The 26869-nt window shown below is 38.5% G+C and overlaps 1 protein-coding gene across 1 annotated transcript in view; it reads right to left on the bottom strand.

The window, feature by feature from the left end:
• VWA5B1 (von Willebrand factor A domain containing 5B1) overlaps positions 1–13119 on the bottom strand; it is a 1382556-nt gene extending 1369437 nt beyond the window's left edge. Inside the window, exons 1-2 of the mRNA XM_044060446.1 lie at positions 13029–13119; positions 12802–12885 (exon numbers count right to left, since the gene is read on the bottom strand). Of these exons, the coding sequence (XP_043916381.1) occupies positions 12802–12885; positions 13029–13119 (175 nt within the window). The remainder of the gene's footprint in view (positions 1–12801; positions 12886–13028) is intronic.
• Between the last annotated feature and the right edge of the window lie 13750 nt (positions 13120–26869).

The following is a 26869-nucleotide window of genomic DNA, read 5'->3' as shown; positions in this document are numbered from 1 at the left end:
TAGAAGTCTACAGTTCATTTACCTCAGTATTTAAAATACGCATTAATGTGAGAGACTAATTATTGCAACCAATTTTTTCTCAAATAGTTAGAAATGCCTAATAAATTGCTTCATGTATGTATAAATATTATTAGTTATTACTTTCTTTTTGCTTTCAGGTATAGGTAATCCTTTGAGAAATGTCATTTTGACCGCTCATTTGCATAGCCACATTCAGTGCTTCACTTGGTTATCTTCTATGCAGCTTGGTTGAAAATCATCAAAAATTAAAATAAAGCCACTGACTAGAACAGTCTACAATGTTAAAAGGTAACACACTTTTGCTATCCAAGATTCATAACCCTCTACATAACTCATCAAGTACATCTGGCTACATTTTTTCTGTCTATACACAATGCTTTTAGATTCCCTCTGAATATCTGCTTAACAGTCATTTTGTAGCCCTAGACCATACTTACTGAAGGTAAAAAAAAATGTAATTTAGGAACTAAGGAAATGATGTGCATGGAAATAATTCAGCAGACCAACACAAATGTTAGAACCTTCTGAAAATCTAAATTCATATTCACTGTGAAAATTCTCCATTTCTAATGTAGCCAAATAGCAAAATATAGACTGGTTTCACCAGCGCATGGCACAAAGAAAGTTATATCCAGCATCTTTAGATCTTCTACCATCACTTGACGACAACACATGCATTCCACTGTAAAAAAAAGCTTTGTCTGCAATTAGTCAGGTTTCGTTTCAATGTATTCTATTACATATCATAGAAAAAAAGAGCTGATTTCACGTAGCTTACCATGATGCCAAGATCATAAAAGGTCAAGGTGCTATCCTCTCATTGCACAAGGGTGTCTCTGGAGTGGGGCACCAAAAGACAGATGCTAGGGTTACACCTCTCTCTTTTAGGTTGAAAGGAAGGCTGAGGCATCATCAAGTAATTTCAGAAAGCCAATATAATGTGAAATAGACCATAATGGTTAGTTGTGAAATAATAATAGCATCATCCAGTTCTGAACCCTAGAAACATTCTGTGTTTCATCAGCATCCTGATCTGAACGTAGGCATTTTACATACTGAGGGGAAAATATGCAGTTCCCTTAGAAATTAAAGGAAATGGAGACTACAATGACAGCATCCAGAATTGAAGTGCATCATAAACTGATTTAATTCACTATGGTTCAAAACTGGAACTGGATATCTGGTTTTCCTTGGAACTAGGAAAAAATGAAATTTCCAAATGTCAATTTATTACAGGATGTATATAATTTTTTGAAGGAGTTCTAAAACCTTTGTGAGCATTGCTGATTAAGGTTTTGAAATTGAAGGATAAGAACACTGAACGATAGTCCAATTCTGGCAGCTGTCCCTTTCATAAAAGTTTTTATATCCATCTCTACATGGTGATGTTTTTATTGAAACAAATGGAGAAGGAAGCAGGCTTCTGAGTTCTTCTTTATTGTATTGAATGATTCTAGGTGAAAACCCAAATTGGGATCCCCTGAAACAGCCATTTTATTCTCACTGAGTATATTGCTGTATACAAGTCCTTTTGCTATTGTGGCATTTTTGATGCTTGGTGGAAAAAGTTATAGTTTCTATTTTACCTTTAGTGTGTCTGTAGTTTAAAAAGCTGGTGGGGTACCCTGGAGTATTTAGAATGCCTGTGTATGGATTTAAACATGTGTGAGGTAACAGAGGTAACAGAAAGGTAACAATCTTTCTGTTATACCCTTCTGATGCTCTCTTGCCCTACTTCAGTAAATAAAAAGTAATCCATAAGCTAGAATTTCAACTCTTCCATAATGTTAGTCAACCTAAGTCATGCATGCCTGCCAATGCACACATCTGTCAAGGCAAGCTATTTTACAGTATTAACAGCATCCTTCAAGGTTATAAAAGTAAATATATTTCTTCACATCTGCTGGGAGATTGCCCTGGTAGTTCCATAAAACAGTAGACATAACTCAGTGTGAGTAATTCATATCAGCAGTGATAGGAAGTGGTATATGCAGTGCAGACACATTGCTGCCATTGGTTTGGGATGCAATGACATCCAAAAATGAGGGGAAGGACCCAATATTTATGACTGGCCTTGGAAACATACATCACCATACCAATGAAGAAGCTCAAGTTTCTATGTATGTAATTTTTGTTGTTTGCCTTGGTAATTATTCTATGAGGTTATTGATTGTCCAATGTACTAAAAAAAAAAAAGAAGAAGAGAAGAAAAAAAGAAAAGAAACTTAGTTAAGTATAGTCGTCACATGCTTATGTAAATGTGTGTGTGTGTGGGGGGGGGAGTGTAAGCTGTGGAGTTACCAGTTAATCAGCAATCTCAGATGATTGCTAAAATTAACTGCCGATGTGGATCCTTTATGTTGTCTGACACTGTTAAATTTTCAATTCTGTCTAAACTGGTGCATTGGAGAGATAGTTGCTGAATGATGTTTTGCTTATACTTCAATTACCCTTGTGCTGTTCTTTGCCATACTGTTTGCACTAAAGGTCCACGAACAGTGACAAACTGTTCCTATTTAGCTTTCCAGTTTGGCCCATAATACTTATTCATTCCTTGCATGCGATTTTCAGTTAGTCATGGGTGACAGTCATTAGATTATCATGCTTCTAGATCCTCACCAAAGGCATGTCAACATTCGATCTGTTGTTTTACCAACCTTGAAGTGAATTAGGACAATATACACATTTTCCCTGGCTGAGAATCTTTGTATCGCAAAATACACTCGATCACAATATACCAAGATATCCAACAACACAAAAGTCACGAACAAACAGTTTTAATGAGAAGCTTTCGGGTCTACACCCTTCATCAGCACATAAAATCATCTCAATTAGGATACATTTAAATAGAGGAAACATTAAAAAGCACATGACAAAGCCAGCCATTCATATAAAGGACAAAATTAAATATGCAAATCTTCCAAAATTTTTATAAAACCTTTCTTAAGTACATTACATTGAAGTCATAAAAAATCAAAAAACCTCACCCCTATTATAATACATGTAAAAATACCATATACACCTCAAGCATATACTATTTGTTAAACAGAGTTAAACATTTACATATCATACTAAAGGTATAAAAATATGTAAAATTATAAAAACTACCTCATAAATTTTCTCTTTGACGTTTAACCAAAACTGGTTTAATGCTAACAGCACCATTCAGGCCTGGAGTTTTATCTGCCTGTAAACGTATAATCCATTCATATTCCTTCAAAAGCAAAATATTATCTACATCACCACCCCTATTACCCAACTGCACCGTACAAATACACCTAAATTTAAATGCATGTGTCTGAAATTCATTTAGATGTCTATATAAACCATTTGTCTCCACCTTCCTTCTGATCTCAGATTTGTGCTCTATTATTCTATCCTTAAGCCTTCTTGTCGTTTTCCCCACATAAAATGCTAACAGGAAATACAGCTAGCTAGATAAACTAGTCTAGTAGTATTACAATCTGCTTGAGATGTGAAATCAAAGTATTCACCTGTAACTGGATGACGAAAACTGGTATTACTATCATTTATATCCGAACAACAAGCACAATTATAACATTTAAAGGTGCCCCTTTTCATTCTTAAAGGGACGGATTCATTCATAAAATCCTTGTAACACAAAATTTGCTTGAGTGCTTGGCCATTCCTAAATGCAAATCTTGGTACTGGATCTAAAATATCCTTTAAGTCAGGTTGGGATAATAAAATTATCCAATTCTTTTATATTATCTTACATACTTCATAAGTATTAATGTTATAAGTGGTGGTGAATCTAAGTACATTATTACAAACCATCTTATTAACTGTTAAATTCAGTGCACTCCCTGAGGTATTCATCGAAGCATACTTTAATACTGGTCTATAAAGGCCACTTCTACCTTGTATCACTTCTGCATAGCTCATATTAATATCTTCAGGATGATAACCATTCTCAAGAAATTCTGCCTTCATTTTCTCAGCTTCTTCCAGGAACACATCATTGTCAGTAGTTAGCCTACTAACTCTTATCAGCTGTGATTTAACAATCCCTCTATATATATATGAACAGGGTGCAAGCTAGCCGTATTCAAATACCTAGCAGCATAAACATCTTTTCTATGCACTTTTGTCTCCAATCTACCTTGCTGTTTATATAACCTGACATCTAAAAAATCAACATGTTCCATAGAGTGGTCCATCTTAAATCTAAGAAAGTCTGTCGTGGTATTAATATAAGACAAAAAATTTTCCAATTGAACTAGAGTCCCCTTCCAAATGAAAAAACAATCATCCACAAACCTACAGTAACACTCAAGAAGATGAGTATACTGATTGGTTTCATCTAAAATGTATTGTTTTTCCCACATGTATAATACCATAACTTAGTAAGGGAAGGGAAGTATGTCATCTGTTATGGAGTGCAGGGAGTGCCTTCTGTGTGGAGTCTGCATGTCCTCCCCATGGTTGGGTGGGCATTCAAAAGACATGCGTAAATGGGTGTGCCTTCGTTGAATGTTGAACGTTGAGCTGGCACCTCGGCGTTCGTGAAAATCTACTGCCAATCATTAGCAGACCGGAGTTCCACTGTGGCGACCCCTAACCGGGAAAAGCCAAAAGACAACAACAACAACAACAACTCTTTTCATAAAGTTACATCTTTATAAGATTAACTTAATATACTGATGGTTATTTTAAAAAAGGTGTATGGGTGGTGAAAGTGTGCAGTTTCAGTGGCTCAACAGGTCATATGCGTGCCTTTGGCTAAAAAGGTCCTGCGTTTGAGTTGCATCTATGAAGCAGTTTTTTTAGTTTTTTTTCTGTTTAGTTGCTCTTTTGTCTCAGGTTGCATCAACGTATTTTCTAACCCTTGTTTTTTTTTCCTTTTAGAGGATCATGTGATGACGGAGGATATTCGCGGCAGGTGGAGATAATTAACTGCTTAGGCTGAGACCTTTTTTGAAGAATTTTCAACCAAGATACATATGTAGGCCAATGTCTTTTCTTAGAGCCACTTCAAGAGGGGCAGGATCCAGTCAACAGATTTATTAGCTCAAAACAAAAAAAAACAGCTCTTTATAAGGTGAGACGAAATTACCTTCCCGGAAACATGAAGTAAAACCACAAGTAGAAAACCTGACCACAGTAACTCAATCAGGTAGACAGTTGGACTGGTTAAGTGTAGGCTGTTTACACAGAGAGTCAGTCAGTCAGTAAATGAGTACTTATGGGATTTTTTGCAGAGCACCTGAATCAAGAAGGGAGATCTAGGCTTTTTTAAATGGTTATTGAGAAGGGGTTGTTGAATACCCAACAGGTGGCCATCATAAACATGGGTAATGAGAACTTGGATGTTGTTGGTCTCAGCAAGGTACTGTTTTCTTGTTTGCCTGTAGGTTGCAATTAGTCAGGAGGACAGAGAGAGAATGCCTGGACCACAAGTTTGGTTGGTGAAGACCAGGGTCTAGTTGATGCCCAGAGTTTGAACAGTGCAGTCTAATATATGATGTTTACTACTCACAACCCTATTCTGTTTAAAAGACAAAAAAATGTCATTGGGAATATCTGGACATTTTCAACTTAGTTGATGCAGATGGGATCCAGTGTATTTTGGATTCTGAAAGGCCTGGAACTTAGGATTTACCAACACCCTTAGCAGTTTTAGGCAAAGGGGAAATGAGTACGTTTAAAACAAAAACCTGGCACATCTGGTTTGCTTATTTCATGCATTTTTATGGCTGTAGTTATTGAAAAGAGGCATCTCAAGCATTACTAATATTAGACTATTTAACATTCCTCAAATCTCACCAGCTAAGGGGGAGGGGTTCAGCCTGGCTCTGGTAGAGTCAAAAATTCTATAAACTGAAGCCAGCCACAAGCCTTTGAGGTGGGAATAATGTCATGCTGATACTTGGTTGGGGTAATAATTAATAGAACAAAAGCAACTTCAATTGATGGTGGCAATGAGGCATGTTCCAAAATAAAGTCTTATTGGGTTTTTAACATAAGAAATTGTACACGGCCATCATGTAGACTTGCTTGTGTGTATTTATACTGTGGTGGTGATGGTCATTCAACTGCCAAGTGTTGATTCAGAAAAAGGCCCAACATGTATAAACTTGATAATGCTTTGAATGTCAAGCAGGTAGGGTCCTTAGCAAACCATTTGTGGAGAGGAAAGGATTCTTTTAAGGCCTTTGAGAGTCAAATGCCTTTTCTGGGCTCCACTAAGGGCAGTTCTAATCATTCACCCATTAGGCCTGATGTTTTAATATCCTTGTTGAATGATTACCCATATCAACAGGCTATTCAGGAGTTCTGTAGTGTTTTACTAAAGGGTTTTTCCTATTAAATCATACATGCACAAAAGTTTTAAGTTGTAAGAATCTAAGACTGGTTTTAAACAAGGTCTCTATTTGGCAAGACAAATGGGTTCCATCAGATATGCTACAACTGTTTACAGATGCTGCAAGGGAGCATGGCATGAGGGCATATTTCACTGGATGGTGGTTTTCTGCACCTTGACCACTGAATTGGTCACAAGAGAGGAAAAAGGATGTCACCTTTTTGGAACTCATGTCCATTTGGGTAGGAGTAGTGGTTTGGCAGGACAAATTGTGTAACATAAAGTTAATTTTCCCATTCAGATAATCAGGCTGTGGCTAGAGTTTTGGTTAAGAAATTGAGATAAATGTGAGTTCAGTCCTGTGTATCTTATGCATCGTTTTGTCAGTTCCTGCTGAATACATCCCTTATGATTGTAATGTCCAATCTGATAGACTTTCTCATTTGCAGATCCTCAGATTTCAGCAGTTGGCCCCAAAAGCATAGAACTCTCTCATTCAAATCCTGTTGACTTATGGATGATGGGTAAAGAGTAGCACAATTGCTTTAGTGGAATACCTCGGCCTTCAGTACTACAAAAAGAAAAAAAAAACTATGGTACAGCTTTTTAAGGATGTTGTACTTTTTGTATGAGCTTACTACAGGAAGGCAGATCCTGGTCACTGCATCTTAAAGTGTGTTATCTAATTTCTCATTAGTTAAAGCAAGACACACCCAAATTAGTCAAGGTGCACTTAGTAACTCTGACCCTGCTAACTAAATTTATTGGCATACAACATTTTACGAAGCAATGGTTTGTTGGTAGATTACTAAAGGGCTTGAAGAGGCTAAAGCATACAGTTGAGATTGGTAGCACCTGAATGAGAAACATATTATATGTGTTTATGCATTAACAGTTGACTATTATATTTAATACATTTGGAGCACTGAGTTCACCTGGCTGTATGTGGGACCTTTCTGCTCAGGGGACTTCATGGGTTCTCTAAAATGGGGGCACATTTAATTTGGGTTGCCTGGTTCACAAATGACCAAGAAGGTTCAAGTCTAGAGGTGATATTGAATAGAGTCCCCTTCCAATTATTTTGTCCACTTCAGTGGATCATTACCCTTTGGTGATTTCTCATATCAGTACATTAAATAGTTTAGTATTTGTATTCCCAAATGTATCATCGGTAGTACCAAAGGATTTTGGTTCCCTCCTACATATGTTCTTAGTAATTTAGGTCATGGATATTTGTTCTATTGTTTTTTCATGGGTCAAGCTTTAGATTTAGCTAGAAAGGAACAGCCAGTGGATGTCATTAAAAGAACTGGCAAATGTTTTTTTAAAGCATTCTTGAATTACATTAGATTTGATTTTTAATGTAGTTTCATGGAGGTCATGATTGTTCCGACCTTTGAGCTTTGTTGTTCTGTTCCAGGTCCCAGATAGGTTTTGATTTTGTGCCATTCATTTATTTCTTGGGCAACAAGAAGAACAAAGTTGATGAGGGGGCTATCAGTTATGATTTCATCCCTATTGTTCAGACGAGATGTGGAAAGGCTTTGGAGGTATGATATGGCACCAAATGTTACCAACATTGCAACAATTCATAAACGAGGCAGGACAGCTGCATGTTTTAGTAATTCATTTGAAGGCAACAATTTAGGTGAGGTTTCAAAGTGTAGGCTTTCTTCTAAGATTTTCAGAGATTTAATAACAGTCTAACAACTGTACATACTATTATTGGTATTTGATCAGCAGTGGTACCCAGATTATCCTGGGTTAGGGTGTGCAAGGTGGCAGCCTTGGAAACAGCATGTAAATTCATAAACCACAGGGTTGTCAGGCCCGCTTCTGATTCTAGATTTTTGTTCATAAAACAGATTTCACAGACAAAGGTCCCATATGGTATATGGTAGACAGCATTTGCCTCTGTGATATACTGCATGAAATCTCTTCAAATACTCACTATAGTATGACTTAATGATAATTACTTTCCTGGACTATCTATGAACACTGACTGGAAATTCATTGTTGGATCACTGTGCTCCTGTATGAATACCATTTTGTTTGAGAGATTTGTATTTTAGATGTAGCAAGGTTGTGAAAGTGTGACAACAGTCTAAGATTCCTAAATATGGGAGCAAGCTGTCAAGAATCCTGCACTTGCTCAGTTGACAAGATTTGCTAAGGAGGAACTGAGCATATGCTACACAGTAGGGATAGGACATGCTGACCAGTGTGATCTGGGGCTGCTTTTCAAGAATTGAATTAATTTAGAGGCCAACATCATCTTCTTAGTCAAAATCAAATGAAACTTGTGAATGCTAAGTTAGGCTGGCAGACCCTCCATCTTCTGATGAATAGGAACTTAAAGAAGGAATCTTCATAACTTTGAATTTGCATTTATATACTGTATGGTTCATAGGTTCATAGGTTGGTACTAGGCTATTGGCCCTAGGGCCTGTACAAGACTAGCCATAACAATTCCCTGGCTATTTCTTCCTAATTTGAGTTCTGCCTGTATTACTGAGGCATCTTTGCAGCTATTTCATACTTGTTCATGAATTATTTTATTAAATGTTGCTATTAATGCTAATAATTTAATTCATGATTTAAATGCTGTATTTTATCCAATAAATTGATTTCAAAGGCTTAGAAGTATCCCTGTCTTCTTATGGGAAGTATAAAGGGTCATGGGGTAAGCAGTATTTTGGAGTTCTCCATTAATTCCTGGAGGAGCATTTTGCCCAGATCTGGTTCCTTCAGAGGTTAGTTACCATCCTCTTTCATTTGCCTTGGAGGTTACTCTAAAAACATGATCTGGGGCTGCTTTTCAAGAATTGAATTAATTTGGAGGCCAACGTCATCTTTTTATCAAAATCAAATGAAACTTGTGAATGCTAAGTTAGGCTGGCATACCCTCCATCTTCTGATGAATAGGAACTTAAAGAAGGAATCTTCATAACTTTGAATTTGCATTTATATACTGTATGGTTCATAGGTTCATAGGTTGGTACTAGGCTATTGGCCCTAGGGCCTGTACAAGCCTAGCCATAACAATTCCCTGGCTATTTCTTCCCACAATATTTACTTCCCTGGACCCCTGTCTAGCAGGGCAACTGACCTGATCCTAGGGCTAAATTTCCTATCTTCCATCCAGTCATCAAGGTTCCTTTTGAAGAGGGCCAAGGAGGCGGTCTACTTGACATGTATGGACAGTCTATTCCAGAGTATGGGGAGTCTCTGGGTCAGGAATTTATCCCACCAGCAAGTTTTGTTCATTGTGATGACAAGGTTTAGATCCCTGGAATGCGTGGCTCTGATGGATTGAGATTTCTTTAAGTGTAGCATATCCAACAGCTCTGGGTTTGACATGGAATTGAATGTTAAGCAGAGATCACCTCTGAGTAGACGATATGTGACAGAGTATAGCCTGTGATTTCTTTTAGTGAGGTGTTTCTGCGGCCTTTCCGATTGTTGCAGATGTCTTATGAGGTACATACCAAATGAGACTTTGTACTCTATGATGGGTCTAATGAGGGATGAGTACAGTGGGACGATGACCTCCTTTTTTCTAGATGAAAAGCCCTTAGTGATGAGATGTGCCACATGGAAGGATTTCCTGACTGTTGTGGCGATGTGGTTATCAAAGGTGAGACCACTATCCACCTGTGTTCCTAAGTCTCTTATTATACTTTCGGTGTTTAGTGTACTGTCACCTATGTGGTAATTCATGGGTACATGATTTTTCCCAAAAGGGATAACTATACACTTCTTGGCATTGAGCTTGAGCCCATGGCTCTGGCACCAAGCATCTGTTTCTGTAGGGCCCTTTTGTAGAATATCTACATCATTTGGGGATTCAGTGATGGCTCCCAGTTTGCAGTCATCTGCAAACCTTGTTAGCCAGAGTTCCTTAGTGTTTGCCTGTACTTCAAAGAAATAGATGCCAAACAAGAGCTGTCCCAAGACTGAACCCTGAGGTACTCCACTTGTCACTTGTCTGGAGCTGGATTTGGAGTCGGCTACTTTTACAGTGTAGGTTCTGTCAGTAAATCAGTTGGCAACCCATTGAGTGACATAGGGATTTATGCCCAGCTTAGTAAGTTTATCTATGATTCCAGAGTGGGGGATGGTGTTGAAGGCCTTGGAAAGGTCCAGATAGGCTGTGTGGACCACCTTACTCTCATCCACGGCTCTGGAGACTGATTCAAAGAAGTCAATCAGGTTCAGGAGACATGATCGGCCCTTCACAAACTCAAACTGGGTGGGGTCCAGTGTTTGAAGGTTTCTAATGTCTTTGTTTATAAGTTCCATGATAATATGTTCCATGGCCTTGCAGATCAGACTCGTCAGACTGATGGGACGGTAGTTCCCAGGATCCAAGGTGGATCCCCCCTTGTGGAGTGGGATAACTGTAGCTGTGCACCACTCAGTGGGCACGAAGCCAGAGGTGAGGCTATGATTAAACATGACACTTGGGGGAGAGGGGGGGTGCCAGTTGATTTTGTAGTTCACGTAGTACACAGCCCGGGATGTCATCTGGTCCCATGGATGCTGTATTCTTAGCTTTGGAGAGTGCAGTTTTTACCTGTGTGGCCATGATTACTGGAATTTGGCAATCATTCGGGAACTGGGTCCTTTAGGGAGTGAGAGAGGGGTGAAGTTGGCACTGAATCAATCTGCCGGGATATTGGAAATGTCCTTGGGATCAGTATATGTAATGCCATTCTGTTGTAGCTCAGAGCAGATCTGAGCATTGCCATTTAGATTCTTGACATAGCTATAGAATTCCTTGTGGTTGTCTTTGGAATCTTTGGCAATTTTACTTTCATAACTAGCTTTGGAGGATTTTATGAGGGATCTCAGATTCTTACTAAGGGTAAGGGAGTTTTTTGCATCCTGGGATTTTCTTTTTTTCTGCAACAGTTTCTTCTTTCTGTTGTATAGTTTGTTTATGACAGGGGACCACCAGATCGGTTTCCTTTTTTTGGAGGAGAGTATCTTGGTTCTATTTGGGATGGCACGATTCATGCATGAATGGATGTGCTCATACAGTGCTTTAGTGTAGGATTCGGCAGTCAAACTTTCAGTTCCCATCTGCATGAGTGTCAAGAAGTTTGTCACTTCTGACTTGAGTAGCATGAAGTTTGCCTTGGAGAAGTTTTTTACAGATGTTTCCTTACTGGGGGGTGGGGGTGGGATGTGGATATCAAAGGTGATTAGCTTATGGTCATACCTAACCAATGAGGGGGGTGACCACTGGTGTGGAGCATCTATCTCCCATGTTGGTAATGACCAGGTCCAGGATATTGGAGCCCCTGGTGGGACTATGGATTAGTTGATTCAGGGGGTTGGAATTTATGAATTCCAAGAACTGTTGGGCAAAGGTGTTGGTACACAAGTAGTTTTCCCAGTTAATGGCAGGGTAGTTGAAATCACCCAGTATTAGGGTATTTGGTTGTATCTTAATATTTTCCAGTATGTTTAGAAAGGTGTAGTGAGAATCTTGGGGCAGGGTGGGGGATCTGTAGCAAGCTACAATTTGGAATGCAGTCTTATCTAGTGTCAGTTGAACCTGGAGAATTCTGGATGCATTGTGTTGGGCAACTAGCCTGGAGGTGTGAATATCCTTGGTAAATATGGACACTCCTCCACTTTTAGTGTTTTGGTCCTGGTTTGGTGGCCAAAAAATGTGGTAAAAGTTGTAGCCTGGTATTGCAGGGGTGATCTCTGGAGCCTTGAACCAGGTCTCAGTTACTGCACAGATATCGATGTTCTCCATTTTTAGGAGTGCCTTGAGAGAGTGCATTTTGAGGTTTAGACTTCTAGCATTAACTTCAGATTTTGCATAATTGTACCTGTTATGGTGGTGGATTTGTCTTTTGAGCCTTGCCTATGAAATTTCTTGCCTCTGCTCTTATAAAAGTATCTCAAAATATAATACAAGACTACTAGGATTATCAATGCTTTTGCCCCTGACAGGTCCAAGTACAAAGTTAATGGAGGAATCATCATACGTGAGCAGATCAGTGTTGCTAGCAAGCTAGAGGCTTTTAAGATGACCTGAACAAGAAGAACATACTCAAGCACTGTTCATACACACAGTGTGCCTGCGCAAGATTTAGCGAAATTCTAAACTTAGAAATCAGTGACAGCATATGAGGGGTCTTATCAGTTAATTGCCAGAGGCAGTGCAAGTCATATCAGTCCCTCTGTGGCAGAGTGGGGGCACAGTCAGTTCCAGCTGTAGATCAGATACCAGCAGGGCTACTGGCAACATTGATGCAGTAAACATAGATTCCTGCTAATGTTTTGTGATGTCTGTAGGTGATTATTGACAAAAAGTGTTATTTCAGGCAGGCGGATAGACATTCACTTCACAACCATTACATGAGCCACTTGGAAAAATGCCTAAGTGTTTAACAACAGCAGTGGTAAAAAATATAAGGAGTAATGTCCCTTTTTACCTGACTTGTAACAGCTGGAACTTGTTGCATCATTAACATCATCATCACCAACATCATCATCATCATCATCATCATCACCATTATCTTGGGTTCAGATCATGTGAAGATAGTAAGGACATGGATTGCCCAGTACATTTCCTTTTTTTCCTTTCTTCTGATTGCTACTGTCCTGTATGAAAAAGAGGCTTTATAGGCCTTTCTTTCCTAGAGCTATCCTAAGCCATTACCCAATCCCTCAGGAGCTGCGTCAGTAGTAGAAGAAGATAAAGTAGGGATCTCCTTGGTCTGGATTTTTGATTTCTGCATGGAAGACTCCATCCGATCACTCTTCCTCCTAGCATGCCTGGAATACATTTGGGACAGTATAAACAATACATCATGTCATCACCAGACTGCAAGTCATGAAGGTGCTTGTTATATGAAATGGAATTTGATATTCAAATAAGCACTTAGTAAAAGAATGCTTTAGACTGGAAGATAGTGATGAATCTGCAGTACAAAACTTTAGCAAATGAACTATGCCAGATAAAGCAACATAAAAGTAGGGCTGTTAAGTTACTGTCAGAATCTGAGGATCTGATTTATGGTAGGAAAAAACTGTTTTCTGCACTGTGGTGTCACCAACGTATAAGTGGAAATGACAGCAGAGCTGAAACAGCAGATATCACTAATGAGATTGCTGAGAAATATGATGGTAGAGACTGCCACGTTTGATAGAAAATGTCCTACTATCCGGATTTGTTGCAAGAGATACTACAACGTAAGATCATTTTTTCATGGTTGAGCTTTGAAGCTTGTCTGATGTGGAGCAGTATCTTTCACTCTTAACGGCAATTCAGATAGTTAGGAAATCCATCACTAAGTAACTACTCTATTCCCCACAGGATCAGAGTTCAACCTACATTTTGTGTGACACAGCAACCTTCATTTGGCTTTTGAACTCCAGATTCTGAAGCAGTCTAAGATAATTTGTTAAATACTCCCCATATTCATCCCTGATGTACTCTGAAGATGGTGTCCATAGAATGCTGGATTTGAAATTGAGATAAAATATGAGATACAAAGCAGCTTCTTCATATCATTCAGAAGGAAATAAATGTCATCTATGGAAAGTGGCAGGAATGTACAGCCTCTCTTCAGTTTTGAACATCAGGACAGGAAAGTTACTGCCTTTTTGCCTAACAGAACTGTTTTCTCCCAACAAAGACCATCTCCACTTTAACATCTGTCCTTGCTGTCTCATCCTCTTTAGAGTGTCATTAAACCAAGGACAGAAGGAGACACATGATGGACTAGATAGCCTAAAAAGGGGTAACAGAATCAAGTACATCTTCAAAGACACAATCCATGCCTTCCAAGGGCTCATTAGGTGAAACTAGCATTACTGTAGGGACCTCATAACTAACACCCTTAAAGGGATTATTAGAGAGATTAACATGATTTAGCTGTGTGCATGAAACTTAAACAACTTACTGGCCATTCACTTTAATAGGTTCCAGTACATTATTGATAATTTCTAGACAAAAATGGAGCATAAGTCCAATGAGTTCTCTTATGTGTATTGCACAGAAAAATACCTATCCATCTGCCTGTCTAGGGAATTCATAGTTTATCATTTCCCTCTGTGTTAAAGTTTACATGTTTTGAGGAACACCAGATATATAAGCAGCGAACACATATGATAATTCTTGAAGGAAAACAGCTCCCTAGTCTGAGGCATGGATAAGTAAAATAAAAAGGAATGTACTTTTGTATCTGATAGCCTCAAAAGATCAGATCAAAGCTTCTAGTGCAGTGAGTAAAGGTTCATGTCTGCCATAAAGCAAATAGCTATTCCCTACCTATATGTCTGGTTCTTAACTGGTCCCTCACTTATTTACAATAAATGAGCATTTAGTCATTTTCCAGTGATAGATACCTAAATAATTACACATTAAAAAGGTGAGCGCTTCTACTGGACCTGGCATTACATCTCAATATCCAAAAGTGGACAGTGGACATTGGCACCATCCATCTGACCCAAAAATGTACTGTATAATGGCAGTATGTGGGAACAAGGCACAATGGGCAACAGTCTTATCACGCCATCTCATGCCAGACTTTCTAGCAGGCATAATTACCTAGCTAGGATCTCTACAGTTCTTTTCACTGTATCTCTATAAAGTTCTTAAAGTTCAATAAATCAAGAAAACCTAACTAGGAAAATACAGACATGAAAAGGGCATAGGCTTTGGAGGAAAAAAGACAGTAACAAAGTATTGTGGAACCATAGTGCCAGTACATCATGATAGCAGACAAATGAAAGAAAGAAAAGGGGGCACAGCAATCCTTTTACTATAATTAGTTGCAAGTTACATTATGGCATTCACAATACTCTATACATTTTACATGGTGCTTTGCTCTATGGAATACAAGTAGTTATATTCCCTAAAATTTCACTTTATCTAGACTCTCGCTTTCTATCTTTCACTCACTTGGATAGAATCTTATTGTAGCTCTCCTTCAGGCTGTCAGTTAAGAACTGTTTTATAAGCATGAACTAGCTACTTCTTGGATGAAAATGCTTCTGTGACATAGGCATGGTCCTATAGTAAAGGTAAATATGGTTATATGTCTGCTGCAGGGTAACCATTTGAAATTTTCGGACTCACTAGAGTGAAAACAGAAATGAGGATGGTCAAAAGAATGGACTTGTATATACCAAGTCTGAGATGTCATTTCTTAGAAATTCCCTTTTCTCAGAGGAATGTTGATCTCAGAATTATTGGCATATATATATATATATATATATATATATATATATATATATATATATATATATATATATTATATGGATTCACTTCAGAAGCTCGAAATACTGAAATATTGAATTTCAGTATCTCGAGCCCAAGAAGTTGAATCCACAAAACCACGAAAACTCAAAACCGTGAAATTCAAAATCTTTCACACCAGAGATTTTGAATTTCACGGTACTACTGCACACACACACACACACACACACACACACACACACACACACCATTCTTTGAAACACACACACACACACACACACACACACACACACACACACACACACACACACACACACACACATAACCTCTCTACTATATGAAAGCAGGGGTGCAAGCTACCCTGCACCCCACCATGTGGGAGGCTGCGCCCCTTACCCCCCCTACTTAAATATTCTCACTCCAAGGTCGCACTACATACAAACACACACAAAACACCACCACACAAGCTACATTCTCCTCACACACACACATCACAGCAACAAAACACACTGACACACACCACAGCCCCTACCCAAAACCCTTAACACACATGCACACTTACTTGAATACATAACCACAGCGACAGTTCAAAAGCGTTAAATTCAAAACCTCTGGTATTCGATCTTCTGAATTTCTTGATTCTAAACTTTTGCTGTTCTGTGGATTCGACTTCTTGGGCTCGAGATACTGAAATTTGAAATTTCAGTATTTTGAGCTTTTGAAGTGAATCCATATTTAATATATATATATATATATATATATATATATATATATATATGGGTCTACTGCTTTTCATCGAATACCACATATTTGAAAAATAGCAGTAGACTGCTCAGTTACGCAAAAGTGCACTTATTCGAAAGTGCACTTTCACAAACTCAGCTTCTACGAACGGATCGCACTACAGTGGAGGACAGCAGGAAAACATGCTATGTCCTCCACTGTGGTGCAGTAGTTACGGACCTTAGGGTTAGGGTGTGGGTCATGGTAAGGGGATAGCCCTTCTAGCTATCCCCTTACCATGACCCATGCCCTAACCGAAAGGTCCGTAACTACTGCACTAAAGCCTGTAGTAGCCCATTCGCTGAAGCAGGTTTCGCAAAAGTGCACTTTCGATTAAGTGCACTTTCGCATAATCCAAGGTCTACTGTGTGAGTTTGAAGAAGTGCTTTTTCGAACTTATACAGTAGACCCATATATATATATATATATATATATATATATATATATATATATATATAGATAGATAGATATAAGTTCAGGGGGTGCAGGGTGACTTGCCCTACCCCTGCAAAAAAGAGGTTTTAAGGAGAAGAGTGATTTTTGAGATTTGCTCTTCTGTGAATTTAGTTTTTTTTTGTTTTTTCATCTTGTCATCACTCACCATTTTGATTGCCCCATTTCAAAAGGCAGCCCTGCTGCACTGTCAGTTGCTAACTGTATTATAAAATAGTACTGTATTCTACTATAGTGTAATATACTACATACTGTATAGTGCTGCTTTCATTTGAATTATTTCATCTGAATCTAAATATATTTTCTGTAGTGTATACCATTGTGAAATATGTATAATCCTCTGGCCAAATTATTTTTTCTATTTAGTTTTGATTCCCAGTAAAATGGGTTAAACTTGTTGATGTCTATTGCACTCCCTTCTGAGAAGATATATATATATATATATATATATATATATATATATATATATATATATATATATATCTTTTAGTTGGCATATACATGGAAATGTTCTCTGACTACACTAATTAAATACAGATGCAACAAAACATTAACTTAATTAAAACCCCATAAACAGAAGTTTATACCATCTACCTTAGGGTTTATAAATATTTAATAAAGAACAGTGTAAATACATCTTAAATAATATATGTTAATGTAACAGTAAATAGTAACCAGTCTTATACAAAAAGTTAATTAGTAATTTTATTTCATATTCAGCAAGTTTTTAATACAGACATGTTGCTCAAATCATAGCCTATGTGATATTAGATAACAGAATAAATGTACATAATCACTCTATTGAAGAACAGACATTCTCTGATCAGATATTAATGTACAGATCTTACCCGGTACAATACAAGTTCACTGCTTCACAGCAGCATAATTATTTATTTATGTATTGATTAAATAATTAATTAATTAATGTATATATATATATATATATATATATATATATATATATATATATATATATATATATATATGTATTTATTAATTTAGCGGTGGTGGTGCTGCGGTAGCGTTGTCACCTCACAGTAAGACTTTGTCCCGTTCGATTCTCAGCTAGAGCGTCTTCTGTGTGGAGACATGCGTGAATGGGCATACCTTCGTTGAAGGTTGTGCATCATGGCCAGCAACTCGCACGTAAAAATCTACTGCCAATCATTAGCTGACCGGAGTTCTGCTGTGGCGACCCCTAACCAGGAAAAGCCAAAAGACACAACAACATGTATTTATTAATTTAAATTTTTTACTGCGGTAGAACACTGATTAAACTATGACCAATTATAGTCTCAGCTCGGGTTAGAGATCATAATGTAGCAAAACAATGTACAACATTTGTATAAATGAAATAAAATAGGGAGAACAGAATTAAAGTAGGAGTAAAAGTGGTGGCGATATGGGCAGTAGTAGCTAAATTAGGAAAGCTAATAGAGACCAGTAAGATGAAATAGGGGACTAGATTATGTATAGTAGGTTATAACAGTAATGGTGCAGTAAGCTGAATTTAAGTGAGACAAGTAATCAGGTGAATCAGGTATATGAGATTTAAAGGTACTTGCAATTGGAGATATCAGTTTAGGTGACATGTCCTTCAAATGAACATTTGCATTCAAACTGATTTAGTAAGTATTGCTTGAAGTGAAGCCTGAACAGAGAATGGTTTGTGTAGTCAGTTAAATCAGCAGGAAAGTGACTGTCATTGTTTTGGGGTCAGTACAGAAAAGCAATGGCTAGTAGAGTATAATCTAAGAATTTTTTTTTGTTTTTTGGGAGGGGTTGGCCTTGGTTTCTTAGGTTATAGATTTGAGTGACAATAAAAAGTTTGGAAGAGTGAGGGAAGGGGTACATAGTTGGAGTATTTTGAATAGTAAGACATGAAGAAAATGTGACCCGGCCTGTAACAAACAGCCACTTACCACTTGAAAGAGTGAGGCAGTGGTGTTCATTCCATGGTGAGTTAAATACGAAAAAAAAACATGTTTTATTGCAGAAGGCCTGAATGCTGGCAGTGTTTTTGACAAAGAGAGATTCAAACCAGGGGAGATCATACTCAAGTTGAGCAAGAAGTATGCCTTTTCTTATAGCAACTCTTGCTTGATGTGAGAGGAACTGAAGCATTTTGGTGACCCAGAAGAGTAGACTGTTGATCTTGTTTCTCAATTTTTATATGTGCTCATGGAAGTTTAGTGACTGAGCTAGCAAGATCCCCAAAATCTAAAGGAGGTGCTGGGGAATTTGGATAATCTTTTATGGACACCAAATAACAAACTTTGTATTTTTGCATTTGAACAATAGTTTCTAAGAGTTTAGTCAGTGCTGTAACTGGAGGTTGAAGTTGAACTTCATTTGTATCGTGTGAGGAATCAGACCTATAGATGACCATATCATCTGCATAAAGAAGTAGTGATAAATGGGGTAAGTCTAATGGAAGTTTATTAATCAACACTGAGAACAGAAGAGGAGCTAGAATGGAGGCTTGTGTGACTCCAGAGTGACTATTAAGCTGCTGTGAAGCATGGACTGAAAAAACAAAACCATTGCCGTTTGTGTTGCATTCACCAAATGCTGTTTGCCAAATATAAAATGTTAAAAAAGGTAAACAAAAAGAAAACAATACTCAACTAGCCAAAAACTGCAATAGCAGTTACAAGGACTTGTCATTTACTTGCCTTTCATTGATCACATTTCAGAAAATCCTTGTTTAGGGAAGTGGAGAGAGAGTGTGTGTGTGTGTGTGTGTGTGTGTGTGTGTGTGTGTGTGTGTGTGTGTGTGTGTGTGTGTGTGTGTGTGTGTGTGTGTGTGTGTGTGTGCACTGACATTTAAAATAACTTATACTCTAGATGTAAAATCATTTCTCCAGTTACATATGCTATAGCAACTCTGAAACATTAGATGAAAACATATCAAATATATCCAAAATATATAAGAAATGTAGTATCTTCTTCTTTCGGCTTTTCCCAGTTAGGGGTCGCCACAGCAAATCACCTGTCCGCTCATGACTGGCAGTGGAGTTTTATGGTGTCAAGTTGCCAGCCCGGCACCCAACCTTACACAGAAGGCACACACACTCACACACTTACGCTTAGGGCCAATTTAGAGTGTCCAATCCACCTACAGCATGTCTTTAAGATGTGGGAGGAAACCGGAGCACCCAGAGGAAAGCCATGCGACCACAGGGAGGAAATGCAGACTCCGCACAGAAAGCACCCTACAAGTGCAATAATGCCCTCCATTGTAGGTTTTATTGGGGAACTAATGCCCTCTCAGGGATGTAGAGGCACTCCACATCTGGTGCTGGGCGTCACAACATGCCTAGGTATTATTTCCCTATATCACCCACCCTGCCATGCATTACTTCTTGCATAAGCACTGGCTCATACTTAAAATACTCAGCCACTGTTTCAGTGACCACCACTGATATTTTCATGAATCATCACATGATGAGGAAATGTAAGCCTGTGCTTTGCCAAAACAATGTTAATATAACATTTCTTAAAAGGAATTTTGAATTTTAAAATCTTATGTAAAAGTTACCCACATAGCAATTACCTACATTCACAAAACCATATGATGGTACAATTGCAGAGCCTTTGGCAATCCCCTTCAGTACTTGTTAAATTGTTTAACAAAAACACATATATTCAGATTACTACCCTATATATGAACAAATCAAATTTAACAATTTAACAATTCCATAATCAACATTTTCTAAAAATGTAAATAAATTATTAAAACATTAAACTCCAATCATGTGCAAGTAATGGCATATATGAAGCAAAAAACAGAGTTATAGATAAAATGGGTTAAGTTATTTTGACTCCATTGCGTACCTAAATTAAGTACTGAATACCCTAAGAATTAGCATTCTCAGTAGTTGTCTTTGTTGACAATTAACTTAAGGATGTAAAGATTTAATTAATGAATCTTACCTAAAAAACATTACATAGATCAATTTTATTACGACAAAATTTGTGATGATATTAGCCCATAAGGCATACCATATATGGGAATTCAACAGCCAAATATGTAGAAACTTCATTCAAAATGTGTTAATTATAGTATCATATAAATGCCTATAAATTGTTAACAATGCATTTACCTCTACATGATATTTTAACTTACACACTATCGTTTCAGACATTATAATGGGTTACTTCATCATTAAAGTGTTTAAACATATTTACTGTATAGCAGTTTAAATCTGTAACAAAAACAAAACTACCTTTATCTGTATATTTAGCTGCTCTTCAATTAATTTATAAACTTTTAATGGGTAAATATTCTCTGTCTGTGCAATTATGATAAAAAATAGGACAGTATAAAATCCCTGCAACCCTGCTAATGGTCTGTTTACATTTGATTTCAAAACCAGAAACAAAAACTTTACCTTGGTATATAATGAGAATGTTTTTCAATGTGATAAAATGAGTTTTGAGTACAAGTGGAAAAACTGATGCATTCTAATAAAAATGTAACAGTCAAAAGAATAATTGTAATTATACTAGCTTATGATATTGCTTTCTTAAACTTAGGTTCATAGGTAGGTATTAGGCTATCTGCCAGAAGGCATTTTTAAGCCTAGCCAGAGCCAGAATGTATTGGCTTTCACCACCCCTTTAGATTAGTTCCCTGTGCCTCTGTCCAGCAGAGCCGCTGAAGTGATCCCCGGGGTAAACTTTCTGTTTCCCATTCACTCATCAAGGTTTCAGAGTGTTAGTGAGGAGCTCTGCCTAATGTAGATTAGAATCTTGTTCCAAAGCAAAGGAAGTCTCTGGGACAGGAATCTATCCCTCCAGCACGTCCTATTTATTGTTGTGGTGAAGTTTAGATCCCTAGAGTGTGTGGCTCTTGAGGATAAGGTTTTCTTTAGGTGGAGCATGTCCATCAATTCTGGGTTGGACATGGCCTTGAATGTCAGGCAGAGATCACCTCTGAGTAGGCAGTATGCAACTGAGTACAGCTGGAGTTTCTTCAGTAGAGCTGCATAGGGCATCTGTTTGAGGCCAGTGATCCTCTTGGTGAGGTACTTCGGTGGTCTTTCCAGTTGTTGCAGGTGTCTTGTAAGGTACATCTCAAATGGGTATTGTACTCTATGATGGGTCTGATGAGTGATGAGTAGAGGGGCACAATGACCTCTTTTGATCTGGATGCGAACCCTTTTGTGCTTAGGTGGGACACATAGAAGGATTTTCTAACCACTTTGGCAATGTGATTATCAAAGGAGAGATTACTATCTACATGGGTCCCCAGATCCCTTATTATGTTTTCCATATTTAGGGGACTATTACCTATGTGGTAGTTTGTGGGTACTTTGTTTTTTCCAAAAAGGATGACTATGCACTTTTTGGCATTTAGCTTGAGGCCATGATTTTGACACCAGGTATCCGTCTCAGTGAGACCCATTTGAAGGATGTCTGTGTCAGCCGGAGAGTCAATTATAGCCCCTAGTTTGCAGTCATTTGTGAACTTGGTCAGCCATAGTCCTCCTGTGCTTGCCCGTACCTCTGAGAAGTATATGCCAAACAGGAGGGGTCCTAGGACTGAGCCCTGGGGAATGCCACTTGTAACTGGTTTAGATTCGGACCTAGCTCCCACAACTCTCACCCTGTGGGTTCTGTCTGTGAGCCAGTTGGCAACCCATCTTGTGACTTAGGGGTTTATGTTCAGGCTGTTGAGCTTGTCTAACATACCAAAATGGACAATGGTGTTGAAGGCCTTTGCGAGGTCTAGGTAGGCTGTGTGTACCACCTTTCCCTCGTCTATAACCTTGGTAACTGTCTCAAAGAAGTCCACCAGGTTTAGGAGGCATGATCTGCCATTAACAAAGCTGAACTGGGTAGGGTCCAGTGTTTGGAGGTTCCCAATGTCTCTGTTAATGAGTTCCATGATGATGTGCACCATAGTCTTGAAGACCAAGCTAGTCAGGCTTATAGGGCAATAGTTCCCGGGTTCTGTTGTGGCTCCACCTTTGTGGAGCGGAATAACCGTTGCTGTGCACCACTCAATGGGTATGTAGCCTATGGAGAGGCTGAGTTTGAACAGTGTGTTTAGGTGAGGGGTTAGTTCGTCTTTGAGCTTGTGTAGGACGCAGCCTGGGACACCGTCCTGTCCCACTGATGCTGTGTTTTTGGCTTTGGAGAGGGCTGTTTTAACCTGAATGTCTGTGATTTCAGGGGCTCTGCATTCTTCTGGTATGGTTATGGGCCCTTTTGGGGGTGAGAGGGGGGTGACGTTTGCACTGAACCTGTCTTCCAGTATGTTGGCGATATCAGTCAGTTCAGTGTATTTTGTGCCATTCTGCACTAACTCCAAGCAGATCTGAGCATTGCCACTTAGATTCTTGACATAGCTAAAGAATGACCTGTGGTTATCTTTGGAGTCCTTGGCAATTTTTCTTTCGAAGCTAGCCTTGGAAGATTTTATGAGGGATCGTAGTTTCTTGCTGATACTGATCAGGGATGTCTTCCCTTCTTGGGATTTTACTCTTTTCTGTACTAGTTTCCTCCTTCTATTGTATAGCTTGTTTATGGCAGGGGTTCACCAGAATGGTCACGATCCATGCATTCTTGTAGGTGCCCATAGAATGCGTTAGTAAAGGATTTTGCAGATTGGACAGCGTTACCCTTTAGCATGGGGGCTTTGAAACCTTCCACCTTGGTCTTAAGTAACGTGAAGTTTGCTTTTGAAAATTTTTTCACGGTGGTTTCCCTGTCTGGGGGTGGAGGCAGAATGTGAATATCCAAAGTGATTTGTTTATGGTCAGATCTAACCAGCAAGGAGTTGACCTCCGGTGTGGAACACCGGTCGCCCATGTTGGTGATGATCAGGTCCAATGTGTTGTCACCTCTGGTGGGAGTGCTGACCAGTTGATCCAGGGCATTTGAATTTATAAATTCTAGGAAATGTTGTGCAAGGGAGTTAGTACTTGAGTAGTTCTCCCAGTTAATGTTTGGGTAATTGAAATCACCCAATATTAGGGTGTTTGATAGAATCTTTATGTTTCCCAATGTTTCCAGAAATGCGGAATAGGGGTCCTGGGAAATGGTGGGTGATCTGTAGCAAGATACAATTTGAATTGCAGTTTTGCCCATTGTTATTTGCACGTGGATGATCTCTGAAGCATCGTGCTGTGCCACTAACCTAGAGGTGTGGGTATCCTTGATGAATATGGATACACCCCCGCCTTTTGTATTTCGGTCTGGATTCTGTGGCCAAAATGTATGGTATGAGTTGTAGCCTGGTAGTGCTGGGGTGCTCTCTAGAGCCTTAAACCAGGTTTCTGTTACTGCACATATATTGATTTTCTCCATACTGAGGAGTGCCTCAAGTCCATGCATTTTGAGGTTTAGACTTCTGGCACTGAGTAGCATTCCCCTCAGTTTTTTGTTACTTGTGCTATTTATGACGGTGGATTTGTCTTTTGAGCCTTGCCTAAAAAAGGCACTATGGGGGTGGCAAGAGCTTTGGCCAGTATTCGAAAGCCTAAGGCGACAGGTGCAAGCCATCTCTAGCGAAGCAGCATGGCTTATCGAGCATGTCATCCCAGGTGGACAGACATTGGATCCCCTTTGAATGACACCAGAAACTTAGCCAATTGTTGAAATTGATAATATTTTCTTTATACTATGGTATCATTCTTAGTGAGGGCTGGATGCTACTAAGGGTCAGGGTCATACAGGCCTGGGCTACGTGATCAGAGAGCTCTTCCATGTCTCTTTTCATGTAGTCCAGGGAGGTACGGCTCAGGTCATTCACACCAACATGGACAATGACAGAGTCGTATTTGTACTTGTTCTGGAGTGACCTGAGTGCTTGTGTTATGTGGCGGATCCTGGCACCTGACAGAAAGCTAACAATAACCTTTTCCTTATTCAGCCTAGTGAGTGGAACGTCAGTGTGCCTGACTATAGAGTCACCTATTACTAGTATGTTGGGTATGTTATTTTGCCTTAAGGACTGTGATAGCATGGCACACTGTTTTTCTGAAGTATGTGTTTCATGGTTTGTGCTGGGGGGAGGAGGTTGCTTGGATGTCTGCTTTGGAGGTCTCTGTTGCTTTTGCAGATTTTTATTTAGTGCCTCCAAGTATGTTTTTGTGCATTTATGTGTGCTTTTTGCCAGTGCTGGTTTAATGGGTCTGTGTGAGACTGGTGGTGTGATGCAAGTATTTCCCTTCTCATCTTGACTGTCTGATCTAGTCTTGGGTTGAGAGAGCTTAGCCTCCAGTTTGCTGTATAATTGCATCTCTCACATGTATTAGTGTTTGGTGGTAGGAGGAGAGGGTTGTCTATGTACACGAAGCAGTTGCAACATTGCCTCAAAATGCCCAGATTCACCAGTTGGACTGGAGAGTACACCTGAAACTGCCCTTTGGACATGCCTGGATAGGTACAGTGAACTGTTTTACTGAATGGCTGGTAAGGTCGACTAGAGAGCCTTGTCCTTCTGTACAGTATAGAGTGGTGTAGTGCTGGGGTTTATAAGTGCTTGCTATGAGTTTTGAGCAAGTGCTAGGTGGAGAAATGAATGTCTTGAGTGCTTAAGTTGGTCAAGAATCTGTGATTCTAATTACATGCTTTTCAAATATTATATTATTAATTTGTCATTTTTGTTACCTACAGATGAGCACATTATGAAGCAGATTCAAAAATCCTTTAAAACTATGTAAAGCCAAAACTATCAATGTATATGGATTACAACATTTAAGCACTGTTCAGGTCTCTCTGTACAGATAGTCACTAGGGAAAGTGATTACAGGCTAAGTTTGTGTGTGTGTGTGTGTGTGTGTGTGTGTGTGTGTGTGTGTGTGTGTGTGTGTGTGTGTGTGTGTGTGTGTGTGTGTGTGTGTGTGTGTGTGTGTGTGTGTTATTATATATACGGTTGCAGCTGTGAAAAGCTTACACTCATATCAGCAGATGCTTTTTAAAGATGTAAAAGAAGTGAACATTCTTTCCCGTGGAGGTTTTGCTGGAAGCCTTTTGTATGAGATTGTCTTGTATTTGCCCTTACTCTACTGTTGCGTGATCTTGGAGTTGATATAAATATATATGTATATATGTATATATATATATATATATATATACATATTTATATATATACATATATATATATATATATATATATATATATATATATATATATACACATACACATATATATGTAGTGTGTTATTGAGTGATCAAAGCTTTTAATATTAGAATTATTCATGGGAGAATAAGTACCAAGAGTCTAAGGGTTAATGGTTTAATGAATTAATTGAGATTAATTTGCACTATTCTGTGTATAAAAGGAGTGGTCTTTGTTGTTAGTCTGTTTGACTTTGATTTTCTGAAGAAGACTACGAATCGAAAACGCACTACAATTATTAGCGTTAAAGATATTTGTCTCCTTGTGGATTAATAAAGAGTTTTGGTGTTTCCAGAGGCTGAGCCTGATTTCCTTCAAGTGTGCAGTTTTGCTATTGGATGTATTTATTGGGTAGAGTCCCCACATGGGAGTGCAGGGGGACATGCCCCAGCAAAAAAAAAAAAATTAATGTTCCTTTTCCTTGTTTTAAATCAATTTGGATTCGCCCTAAAATTGTCTTCATTTTACATTCACTCATTTGAGCATTCAACATTTCATGAGGTAGTTTTATATATATATATATATATATATATATATATATATATATATATATATATGTATATATGGTCTATATCAGAAGATCGAAGTTTCAAAACTTCGAATCTGATATGGTCAACACCATATAATTGAAGTCTTAAAACATCGAAAATGTAATAAAACACAACAACCTGCAAAAACAAATCGAACCTCCCTGTACCCCACACTCCCCACTATTTAAATATACCAACTCCGAGATCACACTACAGTGCAGACAAGGTAAATCTTCCATTTACGTGCTGTACGGAGATCTCCATTAAAAGATTAAAAGTTTCAAGACTTCGATCATATGGTGTCGACCATATCAGATTCGAAGTTTTGAAACTTCGATCTTCTGATATAGACCCTATATATATATATATATATATATATATATATATATATATATATA

The sequence above is a fragment of the Protopterus annectens genome, chromosome 2.part0 (genome assembly GCF_019279795.1).
Source record: "Protopterus annectens isolate FY-2018-M chromosome 2.part0, PAN1.0, whole genome shotgun sequence".
NCBI classification, from domain to species: domain Eukaryota; kingdom Metazoa; phylum Chordata; order Ceratodontiformes; family Protopteridae; genus Protopterus; species Protopterus annectens.
The sequence above is the reverse complement of the archived record's forward strand: the minus strand, read 5'-3'. Positions and strand labels throughout refer to the sequence as shown.